Consider the following 12,857-nt stretch of genomic DNA (forward strand, 5'->3'; position numbering starts at 1 on the left):
ATATGTAGATATGTAGTATGTGTATGCTAAATTCATAAACTTTATCCTCAGTCAAAGAAATGGCCACTCAATTATTGTGTCCCTATGTTGGGATTTGATTCTTCAATTTATTAATAATTGTATTAGCTACACTTACATGTTATACTGAGGGAAGCCAATAAAAATAAATCCACATATAAGAACTCAAAGTCTGTCAGGTTTATTCCAATCTGGAAAAAAATACTGATTGATTAGTGGTTGCTTTACGCCGCATCACCAGATTCAGCACAAAAAGGCTATATCCCAGGAAAAATAATTAAAGAAATATGTATAATTATACAGTTAAACCAAAATAGTTTAGTCCTTCAAGGAAAAAGCTTGTAACCTGCATTAACACCTGGAAGGAACCCAAAACTCACTTAGGTCATGAATTTAATTTACATTTTGTAAAAAGTTGAATAACGTCAAGTCATTTGCAAGGAGTTGCATACTTCAAATTGTGAAGCAGAATATGCCAACACAGATATATATAGGTGCGAGAAAATGAACTATATGTCTTGGCTAAGCTGGCTGTTCAGAGGACTAAAATATCAAATCAGTTTGTGTTTAATAAGAGTCTTATCAGCATGTTTTCCTTCATTGATTCTTATTTCATGTTGTTTGATTTCTCTTTTGTTAGTGCACTGGTGAAGATTAAAATGGAGACGGTCAGAATCTTATAGAACTAATTGTTAAATATGATTTGGCAGTGAATTATTTGAACTAGGCAAAAAAAGTTTTTTACTGTCAATGAACCATGATAGAGGGGATAGGGCCAAATAAATTCCATGGAAATGAGATGTGTCAGTGCATGCATGGCAATACATCTGTAAAATAACACTTTTTTCATAACCTACAATATTTCAAATAAATGTGAAACAAAATACTTTAAAGATTAAAATGATGTGAAGTAAAATACCTACCCAATATAAGATACAGACAGACGTAAACTGTGTCAAACTGTAACAGGCCATATATTTAAATATTCCAAATGATGTAACTAAGGCAGCTCTTCCTTGTCTGAAAATATATATGAGATAACAAAATCATATCTTGGTGTGTGTTTATAATGGTTAACAAAAAAAATATAATGTCAAAACACGTTTTTAACTTTTCTTCAGAGAACTTATTCTCAAATTTCTATTTGCTACAAAAGGATCATTTTGGTTGTGTTTGACAAATAAATATCTTCGTGCAAGTTATAATTTCCAATCATAAAATAGGAGACTACAGTTTTCTTTTGAAGCAAAAAATGCGGAACAAGGATCTTATGCAAATTTTGTAAATGTGAAAGGGATGAATTGTTCATTATACTATATGGCTTGAAAATAACATACATGGCAATTTGAAAAATATTCTGCTAAAATCTATTGATATAAAAGATATAAAGTTAGATGCCTTATTAATTTGGAAGATCACTTGGATTCTAACATAAATTAGTTAGGAACAGCTGTTATGTTTGATACTTACTTGATTAGTTAGGAACACCTGTTATGTTTGATACTTACTTGATTAAGTTAGGAACACATGTTATATTTGGTGTTTTTGAAGTGAATGGTGATGCTACGGATGCCTCAGCTTCTGACAATGATATTCCAGAATGTGCCATCTTCAAAGCTCCACAATCATTGGCACCATCTCCACACATAGCAACGTAATATCTGTTAATAATATCATAACAATTTAAAATCTCAAAACATAGCCACATAATATCTGTTTATAATATTATTACAAATTAAAAGTATGGTCTTATATCAATTCATACATTTTGGTGTAGCATACATTCATAATAGATATTGGAATACCAATTTTCAAAACATTTTGTGGTTAAAGGTGAACCATTAATTTAAATGCTCAAGAAAATATAAATGCTCTGTAGGCTTGTGTGCAGACTTTTGCAGTTCCTTAAAACCAAAAAGGTCAATTTGCCTGAGTGAGTTAGAACCAAAGGAGGAAAAATTAGATAAATAATGTAATTAACAGAAAGTTTCTTTTCAAGGGAAAATGACAGTTTTTATTTCATTTGAGGTATTACACTGACTGATTTCCTGATTTAAGAATGATATCGTCAATATTATGTGAATAAACTTACCCTATTTGCTGAAGGATCTCCACTAACTGAGCTTTCTGGTCTGGTGACATTCTAGCAAAGACTGTACCTCTAACAACAATCTGTTAAAATATGTATACATTACTGTTAGGAATATTTGAGGATATAATATATAGAATGGTTGGACACCACAAGATATTTTTCCTTGGGTAACAGGGTTGGCAGCTGTTATGATTGAAAATTAATACTATGGGTAGTTAACAGAACTATTACCAAATAAACAAACATACTTTAGACAATTCTACATCTTTTAAAGCCTTGTTGATAAAAATCCAACCATAAATGCCCTCAAAATATTTTTTGAAAACATGTGTTTTTATATGAAATATATAACAAAAATATGCAGGTGACGAATACTTTTGGCCAGGTCATTAACTAGTCATTAATTGTGAATTTTTTATGGATTGACTTATATTTTCATACAATTCTACAAAAACATTTTTGATTTTTGTAATTGTTTTTTAATTTTAAGATCTTAATCTTAAGATACCAACCTTGGACAATGTATCAGGGAAATGTTGTCTGAGAACTGAAAATGATTTTCCTGTGACAGCAAAATGGAACATTTCTCCTCCTACTTCCTCTATCTGGATCTTCATGTCCTGGTAAATATACAAATATGTATCATTCACTTCTGTGGTAAGAAAATTATTTCTGAAACAGCTTTTTTTTTAAATTCAAAAAATTTGATCTAATGTTGATATATGTTCTGTATTATGTATCAACTGTGGCTTTTAAAACCAAACAGAACGCATCTTCATGTATCCCATTTAAGCTAAATATTTCATTAAACTTTCTAAATTCAGTGTTTTTTGTATTTCATGGAAAATATGCATATCATGATGAGATGAGAAGATCATAACATCACTTGTCTTGTTTGAGTTTTATGATTGTATGCATTTTCAAACATGTTTAAATTTGAAATAGGACTCAAAAACTCTGTCAAGCCTTCCTATTGATATTTTATAGTGTCTACTATGTTGTGATGTTATACTATTGTATCAGAAAAGGAGAAGGTTTGGTACCATTAAAACATCCTGCTGTAAATGTTTCCACCTGTCCTAAGTCAGGAATCTGATGTACAGTAGTTGTCATCTGTTTATGTAGTTCATATGTGTTTCTTGTTTCTCGTTTTTATATAGATTAGACCGTTGGTTCCCTGTTTGAATGGTTTTACACTATTTATTTTTGGGGCCCTTTATAGCTTGCTGTTCAGTGTGAGCCAAGGCTCCGTGTTGAAGGCCGTACCTTGACCTATAATGGTTTACTTTTAAAAATTGTTACATGGATGGAGAGTTGTCTCATTGGAACTCATACCACATCTTCCTATATCTACTAAACTACTTTTCTATAGCTTGGTTTATTCAAGCCAAAGTATGCTTACTAAATCAGTTGATATTTCCTCAACAGGTTTATTCCTATCTTCAGCATAAACAAATTCCATTGCAGGCTGACTTTCTTCAGCCAGACCAGAGTTCATGAAACATTCAACCATAATAATATGATCTGGTTTATTGACCATTCCACACTCCCTAGCTACACTCAGAGCAGTTAACATATTGTCACCTGTGAAAGAAGTTTAGTTCTGTTAGACATTTTTGCACACTTTGATATAAAATAAAACACTTTTAGGTTGTTCATGAATGGGACTGCAACCATAAACAAATCAAAATGAAAATTACTTATCTATTGTGATTTACTGAATATCCAATTGCACAAAAAAGAAGTCAACACATGATTTTAAACAACAGATTAAAATCAATAAACTATTTTTGCTTGTGAGAGAGCTGTCTTCATATTCCATTATATTATGTTCTATTTCTTTTTTCTGTGTCATTTAGTCTCTTATGGAGAGTTGTCTCATTGGCAATCATACCACATCTTCTTTTTTATATATACATTATTTGTTGTTTTTTTTTATCTGAAAGGTCATTTATGAAAACAAATCAGACTTATTACATCCTTTTTTAAAAATGGTAGGTTAAGGTGGATTCAAAAGAAGAGAAATTAACAGATTGTTTTAAGTAAAAAAAATATTGTAAAAATTGGAAATTGTGTCTTAACCAAACAGTTTCCTGTTGTAAAGAGTTTTGAAGACTAGTATTATTATGCCAATTACTTAATCAAGAGAGTTAACCAGCCAGGTTTGTCCTCTTTTGACATTACCTGTTACCATTATAGTCCTAATGTCTGCCTCTTTAAGTTCCTGAATGACAGCTGTTGTCTCTGGTTTAAGTTTATTTTCCATCACCAGAAATCCCAGGAATGTTAGGTCTCTTTCTACTTGTTCCCTAAAAACAAATTTGTGAGAAATTTGATTTAAAAGGCTTAAAATAAAATGGACCTAGTAAGTAGAAAATAGAAAAGAAAGACATTATTCAAAGCCAACGATTGAAAAGAAGATCCCCATTAAATAAGATACAAATCTGTAGATAGAAGGAATGCAAAGGAAAACAAGAATGTGTCCCCAGTACACGGATGCCCCATCCGCACTATCATTTTCTATGTTCAGTGGACTGTGAAAATCTCTAATTTGGCATTAAAATTAGAAAGATAATATCATATGGAACATGTGTACTAAGTTTCAAGTTGATTGGCCTTCAACTTCCTCGACCAAAAACTTTAACCAAAACTTTAACCTGAAGCGGGATGGACAGACGAATGGATGGACAAACAGACGGACGAACGAACGAACAGTCGAACAAACAGATGAAGAAACAGACGGACGGAAAAACAGACCAGAAAACATAATGCCCATAAATGGGGCATAAAAATCAGCATTTATTCTGGCTGAATTTTTTTTTTAAATTAAAGAACCTTAGTGAGCACGCTCACATACCCCACGTCCCCACATTGTCATTGGAGAAATTAAATAAGTATAAGAAAAAAAATTGTATAAGAAAAAATACTGAATAATAATTTCCTGTCAATATACACATCTACATAGAATGTCCTTATTATCTTCAAAATTTCATGAAATTCTGTTGTGTGTTTTCAGAGGAGTTGAGATGACAAACTGTTGCAGAAGTACATTGAAGCAAATAAGTTCAAAGGGGCATAACTCCTAGAAAAAAAATTGAATCGTAATTTCCTGTTGATATGCACATCTACGTAGTATGTCCTTATTATCTACAAAGTTTCATGAAATTTTGTTGTGTGGTTTCAGAGGAGTTGAGATGACAAACTGTTGAAGTAGTACCTTAAAGCAAATAAGTTCAAAGAGGTGTAACTCCTAGAAAAAAAATTGAATCGTGATTTCCTGTCGATATGCACATCTACATAGCATGTCCTTATTATCTGAAAAGGTTTCATGAAATTCTGTTATGTAGTTTCAGAGGAGTTGCGATGACAAACTGTTGCAGTAGTACATTGAAGCAAATAAGTTCAAAGGGGCGTAACTCCTAGAAATAAAATTGAATCGTAATTTCCTGTTGATATGCACAACTACATAATATGTCCTTTTCATATAAAAAGATTTCGTGAAATCCTGTTGTGTGGTTTGAGAGGAGTTACGATTACAAACTGTTGCAGTAGTACATTAAAGTAAATAAGTTCAAAGGGGCGTAACTCCTAGAAAAAAAATTGAATCGCAATTTCCTGTCGATATGCACAACTACATAGTATGTCCTTATTATCTGAAAAGGTTTCGTGAAATTCTGTTGTGTGGTTTTAAAGGAGTTGCGATGACAAACTGTTGCCGTAGTACATTAAAGTAAATAAGTTCAAAGGGGCGTAACTCCTAGAAAAAAAATTGAATCGCAATTTCCCGTCGATATGCACAACTACATAGTATGTCCTTATTATCTGAAAAGGTTTCGTGAAATTCTGTTGTGTGGTTTGAGAGGAGTTGCGATGACAAGAAACAGGACTGACGGACGGACGGGTCAAAAACATTATACCCTCCGCAACTTCGTTGCGTGGGGTATAATTATTAACAAATGTTTATGCATCAAATGATACAAAAGAAAAAGGTGAACTCAAATGTTTCTGTATTCATTCTGAAAACTACAAATGTTGGTGATTTATTTACCTCTGAACTCGTTGAACCTTGACAAAGTTCATTTTACTAGATAATGGTTTCCATCCCATAGCTATGACTCTATAACCATGCTGGGTGTAGGATGATAGCTTAGACTGAAAGTCTTCTGGAACTGAAATTTAATGTTAGAATAGTTTATAAATATTTTTAACTGTTTTTTCTGTCGTTTCTGTATATATTTTCTTTAGATTACTTTCATTCTGTTTTACATATATAAGGAAGATAACTCTATTAATCTGTAAAATGTTTGTATATTATTTTGTTTTTTTTAAGCTAGCTTATGATGCAGAAATCAAATATTTATTTTACGAAGATGGTTGACACAAATGTATAGATTTCTACAGGTCAGTATTTGTTTACTGCGGTCCTTAGATCCATAACCAGAACAATCCTTTTTGGACCACAAAATTAAGAAGGCTGATTTTTGTTTTATAGTCAATAACCTCAAATGTGTATTTCAATTCTCAAGAAGGAAACATAATTCTATAAAACAATCTCTTTTTCATTATAAAACTTATATTCAAATTTCCAGATAAGTTGAATACAATAAATTGGTTTTAATTCAATATTCCAAAATTGTTAATTATTTACCTGATTGTGGATTACATAAAGATGCAATCATTTCAGGAGCACCTTTACAATACAATTCAAAATGGTCGTCTATAAGATTTCTGACGATAACAGACATTCTCTGTAGGGACGATGTAAAGGTGAATTGTCTAACTACACCTATCTGTACATTGTTACTACCCTGTAAAAGTATACATTATGTTTAAAACAGACTATTTCTGTAGAGATGACTTAAATTGTAGCACATCTCTTTTTATTATTTTGGTTTCGTTTTTTCGTGGGTACCAATTTTCATGGATTGAGGTATACTCACATTTTCATGGATATTAGCTTTTGTGGTTTTGCTTAAGTCTGCATTCAAGCCTATAGAAAATTCATAGATAATTGAACATTTGAATATGTGGTTCATCTGAAACCTAAAAATCCACAAAAATTGGTATTTCACAAATAATAATGAATCCACAGTACCTTGTAAATAAAGGCAACAGTAGTATACCGCTGTTCAAAACTCATAAATCTATGGACAAAAAACAAAATCGGGGTAACAAACTAAAACTGAGTAAAATAATAGAGAAAGTTAAAAGCATTACCTAGTTTCTTACAAAAAGACTTTATTTTTCACTATTCCACAATCTTACAAGATTTAAATCACTCAATAGCTTCTTAAGAACCCCATTGTTTTTGTTTTTGTTTGTTTACTTGGGTTCATAAATACTTTGCAAAACTTAAATTTTATGGCTTCTTGTTATTTATCCCAGCAACTTCATTAGTATGATTAATAGGCCAATCCTTAGTTTACTATAAAATTGAAAATGGAAATGGGGAATGTGTCAAAGAGACAACAACTCGACCATAGAGCAGACAGCATATGAATGAGTTATACCTAATGATTGAGAACTATCAGTGGAAAACAATGTCAAAGAACAATCTGTTCTTACTTTGACATAGCAGGAAAATGCATGATTTACTTACAGGATGGTGTTTAGGTGATGGGAAAACCACAGTAGGAACCATCATGTCAAATCTACACTCTTCTTGTCCTGGTTCTTCTAAATCCTATAAATCATAAAACATAGAAATTTTATTTACAGACGATTTCATTGAGTGTGTAGGCAAAGGTAATATCGTTGGTTAGCCTTCTTGTAGACTGAACCATGAAGTCATTATTAGGTCAGGTAAACTACCCTCCTTTCCAAGTAGCCTAGTCCAACAGACAGATAGATTGGTTATCTGTCGGACTAGTCTACTCTTAAAGGAGGGTAGTTTACCAGTTTAAATATACATGGAAGCTGCAAAAATTGAATTCTGAGGAAGACCCAAAGTAAAGGGAGGGGTTGTACAGAAATATAGTATTAGTTTAAAACCCTAAAGAATTCATAGCTAATAAATGTTGAATATATGCACGCAACCTTATGTTTTGACCTTTGAATAAAACAGTAATGCATATTAACATTCCATTTTGAGATGTATTCTTTCAAAAACTTTATAGTAAACATGGTACAGTTTTAACCATAAAATGCATTCTTATTAAAAAAATCATATTTACTATATTCACATAAGTGCAACCTATAGATTTAGTGGACAAATATGCAGTTTCTTCACTGACAAATTTGGCATAAAAAGTGAAATGAACAAAAAATAACCTACCCATCCGATGGCCTCAAACATAATAAGATCCAAAGGATCACCACTGAGGTTCTTATCAATTATGGTCAGAGAATGACAAGTGGCCATATTATATACTAATGGTCCATTTCTCAATAACATAGCATCTTCATCTTCCTGAAATCTACAATAGTTATATAACATAATTAAGTTTAAATACAAAATAAAGCATTTAGTTCAAGAGATGGAAGGTTATTTCTATAAATAACTAAAACCCTGGATCTTCAGTTTTTTAAAAAAAGTTGGTATAACATAGAAGAAAATTGATTGGAGTTAAACCTGCCTAACCTTGTTTATCATTCCTTACACATGATCAGATGTGGAGTTAAACCTGCCTAACATTGTGTATCATTCCTTACACATGATCAGATGTGGAGTTAAACCTGCCTAACCTTGTGTATCATTCTTTACACATGATCAGATGTGGAGTTAAACCTGCCTAACCTTGTGTATCATTCCTTACACATGATCAGATGTGGAGTTAAACCTGCCTAACCTTGTGTATCATTCTTCACACATGATCAGATGTGGAGTTAAACCTGCCTAACCTTGTGTATCATTCCTTACACATGATCAGATGTGGAGTTAAACCTGCCTAACCTTGTATATCAATCCTTACACATAAGATGTGGAGTTAAACCTGCCTAACCTTGTGTATCATTCCTTAAACATGATCAGATGTGGAGTTAAACCTGCCTAACCTTGTATATCATTCCTTACACATAAGATGTGGAGTTAAACCTGCCTAACCTTGTGTATCATTCCTTAAACATGATCAGATGTGGAGTTAAACCTGCCTAACCTTGTGTATCATTCCTTACACATGATTAGATGTGGAGTTAAACCTGCCTAACCTTGTGTATCATTCCTTAAACATGATCAGATGTGGAGTTAAACCTGCCTAACCTTGTGTATCATTCCTTACACATGATCAGCTGTGGAGTTAAACCTGTCTAACCTTGTGTATCATTCCTTACACAAGATCAGATGTGGAGTTAAACCTGCCTAACCTTGTGTATCATTCCTTACACATGATCAGTTGCGGTCGAGTTTGTAAGGAATTAAGGAACAAACAAAAATAATTTACTGTGTTTATAAATCAAAATCAAATATAAGCTGTTGACCAAGATATGTTATGCTCTTCAGTAAATTTGATAGTATTATATGTAATTAAAATGTCAATATATATTATTATGTACTTTAACATTAAGTAAATTATGCAAAATATAAGACAATAAAACATGACGGAAGGTTCCAGGCCAAATAACCAATGTGGAAATGAAAAATGTGAATGCTTATTCAACTGCAAACCAAATACCACTGAGTTGCTTGCCCCTGTTGGAAACAGCATGTTTGAGGCTTTTATTTTATTTTCATCATCAAGGCGTGATAATACTGAATTTCCTGGATTAAACATGAAATCTTTAATGTTTTGTATCAGAGTAATTAAGCCTAAAATGGGGCATTCTTTGAAATAAAAATTATTTAATGTTATATCATTCCAAAGGTTAAAATCTGGTAATGATTATTTTAAACTCTAACTTACTGATTGTTGTCTACTTGAACAACACATTTCATCATTAATCCATCTTCTGTTAATGTTCCTGTCTGGAAAGAAATAGCATATAAAATTTCAACATGGCAATATAAAGTTATGATAACCTTTAAAACATGTCTTACTAGTTGAGTTTTCATAATTTTTATGCCCCACCTACGATAGTAGAGGGGCATTATGTTTTCTGGTCTGTGCGTCCGTTCGTTCGTTCGTCTGTCCGTCTGTTCGTTCGTTCGTTCGTCTGTTCGTTCGTCCGTCTGTCCCGCTTCAGGTTAAAGTTTTTGGTCAAGGTAGTTTTTGATGAAGTTGAAGTCCAATCAACTTGAAACTTAGTACACATGTTCCTTATGATATGATCTTTCTAATTTTAAAGCCAAATTAAACTTTTGACCCCAATTTCACGGTCCACTGAACATAGAAAATGAAAGTGCATGTTTCAGGTTAAAGTTTTTGGTCAAGGTAGTTTTTGATGAAGTTGAAGTCCAATCAACTTGAAACTTAGTACACATGTTCCTTATGATATGATCTTTCTAATTTTAAAGCCAAATTAAACTTTTGACCCCAATTTCACGGTCCACTGAACATAGAAAATGAAAGTGCATGTTTCAGGTTAAAGTTTTTGGTCAAGGTAGTTTTTGATGAAGTTGAAGTCCAATCAACTTGAAACTTAGTACAAATGTTCCCTTTGATATTATCTTTCTAATTTAAAGCCTAATTATATTTTTTATCCAATTTCACGGTCCATTGAACATGGAAAATGATAGTGGGAGTGGGGCATCCGTGTACTTTGGACACATTCTTGTTTGTTCATGTTTCCTTATTACATTTATTCTATTTTGTTTCAACATTTTTCTTATGAAATTCCAAACATCTTAATACATACCGTTTTTTAATTCCTTTTATTATTGAATGGTATGTTATCTCCTTTATACCAAATAGGGTTCATCTCTATTCTCATTCATATAACAACAAGAATGTGTCCTAAGTACACGGATGCCCAACTCGCACTATCAATTTCCATGTCCAATGGACCGTGAAATTGGATAAAAAATCTAAATTTGCAATAAATTTAGAAAGATCATACCATATGGAACATGTGTACTAAGTTTCAAGTTGTTTGGTCTTCAACTTCATCAAAAACTACCTTGACCAAAAACTTTAAAACTCTCACTTTCATTTTCTATGTTCAGTAGACCATGAAATTGGGGTCAAAAGTCTAATTTGGCATTAAAATTAAAAAGATCATATTATAAGCAACAAGTGTACTAAGTTTCAAGTTGATTGGACTTCAGCTTCATCAAAAACTACCTTGACCAAAAACTTTAACCTGAAACTCGCACTTTCATTTCTATGTTCAGTGGACCGTGAAATTGGGGTCAAAAGTCTAATTTGGCTTTAAAATTAGAAAGAACATATCATAAGCAACAAGTGTACTACGTTTCAAGTTGATTGGACTTCAGCTTCATCAAAAACTACCTTGACCAAAAACTTTAACCTGAAACTCCCACTTTCATTTCTATGTTCAGTGGACTGTGAAATTGGGGTCAAAAGTCTAATTTGGCTTTAAAATTAGAAAGATCATATCATAAGCAACAAGTGTACTAAGTTTCAAGTTGATTGGACTTCAGCTTCATCAAAAACTACCTTGACAAAAAACTTTAACCTGAAACTCGCACTTTCATTTCTATGTTCAGTGGACCGTGAAATTGGGGTCAAAAGTCTAATTTGGCTTTAAAATTAGAAAGAACATATCATAAGCAACAAGTGTACTAAGTTTCAAGTTGATTGGACTTCAGCTTCATCAAAAACTACCTTGACCAAAAACTTTAACCTGAAACTCCCACTTTCATTTCTATGTTCAGTGGACCGTGAAATTGGGGTCAAAAGTCTAATTTGGCTTTAAAATTAGAAAGATCATATCATAAGCAACAAGTGTACTAAGTTTCAAGTTGATTGGACTTCAGCTTCATCAAAAACTACCTTGACCAAAAACTTTAACCTGAAGTGGGACGAACGAACGGACGAATGAACGAACGGACGAACGGAGGCACAGACCAGAAAACATAATGCCCCATCTACTATCGTAGGTGGGGGCATAAAAAATCCATAATTTATCATGTTTGGTTCCTAAAATGTCTGTTGACTTTTTTGATGAATTTTTGGCAATTAGTTGAACATAATTTAAATTTAGCTGTTTCTTTATACCTTACTTCATTCATAGCGATTATCACGGATGTCACTTTTTTTCTGTCTGAAAGGTTAAAGTTCCTATATATAACCAGACACCTTTGTTTCATTTCCTGTTTGAGAATCATACCTTGTCAAAACAAACAGCATTAATACTGCCGCACACATTTATAGCCTTGGGACTGATACAGTATATTTTTAACTGTTTCAGTCTGTGTTGGGCAAAAACAATGCCCACAGCCAGGGCAGCTGGTAAGGCGGGCGGCACTGTTATTGTAATAAGATCTAGGCAACGTAATATCATCTGGCCTGCAGTCTTTCCATTCCTGATCTGAAGAGAATATAAAATCATCAGTTAAATGAAACGTTTAAAAATCTATCAGGGTAAACATGAATTATGGACTAAAACAATTTCTAAAAGTTTCTGCCTGTTACTCCAGTACAACATTTTTTATTCCTTTTTCATTTTTGCAATATTTATACAAAAAGTTGTGTACAATGTTTTTGTGTGTTTCTGGTAAAGTCATTTTACAAATGGATAGATTTCAAATAATATGTAAATTCACATCTCCTCTGAAACCAATACAAAGTCAAAATATTTGTTATATGACTTTTATAGTGTTTTGTACTTCTTAAATTTATCTTTGAAATAATCGTATTTCCACAGATATGGATATATGATTTTTTTTTATAAAACAAACCCAATTTGGAAA

General features: G+C 32.4%; 1 protein-coding gene across 6 annotated transcripts in view; it reads right to left on the minus strand.

Annotated features, from left to right (window-relative positions):
• LOC143056655 (polyamine-transporting ATPase 13A3-like) overlaps nucleotides 1-12,857 on the minus strand; it is a 69,407-nt gene that overhangs the window by 12,199 nt on the left and 44,351 nt on the right. For all 6 annotated transcript variants that reach the window (XM_076229808.1, XM_076229809.1, XM_076229812.1 and 3 more), the window contains exons 14-26: nucleotides 12,275-12,475; nucleotides 9,949-10,010; nucleotides 8,385-8,526; nucleotides 7,710-7,793; nucleotides 6,759-6,918; nucleotides 6,159-6,279; nucleotides 4,295-4,419; nucleotides 3,513-3,694; nucleotides 2,623-2,730; nucleotides 2,111-2,190; nucleotides 1,527-1,679; nucleotides 942-1,038; nucleotides 137-209 (exon numbers count right to left, since the gene is read on the minus strand). In XM_076229808.1, coding sequence (XP_076085923.1) covers nucleotides 137-209; nucleotides 942-1,038; nucleotides 1,527-1,679; nucleotides 2,111-2,190; nucleotides 2,623-2,730; nucleotides 3,513-3,694; nucleotides 4,295-4,419; nucleotides 6,159-6,279; nucleotides 6,759-6,918; nucleotides 7,710-7,793; nucleotides 8,385-8,526; nucleotides 9,949-10,010; nucleotides 12,275-12,475 — 1,588 coding nt within the window. The remainder of the gene's footprint in view (nucleotides 1-136; nucleotides 210-941; nucleotides 1,039-1,526; nucleotides 1,680-2,110; nucleotides 2,191-2,622; nucleotides 2,731-3,512; nucleotides 3,695-4,294; nucleotides 4,420-6,158; nucleotides 6,280-6,758; nucleotides 6,919-7,709; nucleotides 7,794-8,384; nucleotides 8,527-9,948; nucleotides 10,011-12,274; nucleotides 12,476-12,857) is intronic.

The sequence above is a fragment of the Mytilus galloprovincialis genome, chromosome 13, assembly GCF_965363235.1.
Source record: "Mytilus galloprovincialis chromosome 13, xbMytGall1.hap1.1, whole genome shotgun sequence".
NCBI classification, from domain to species: Eukaryota; Metazoa; Mollusca; class Bivalvia; order Mytilida; family Mytilidae; genus Mytilus; species Mytilus galloprovincialis.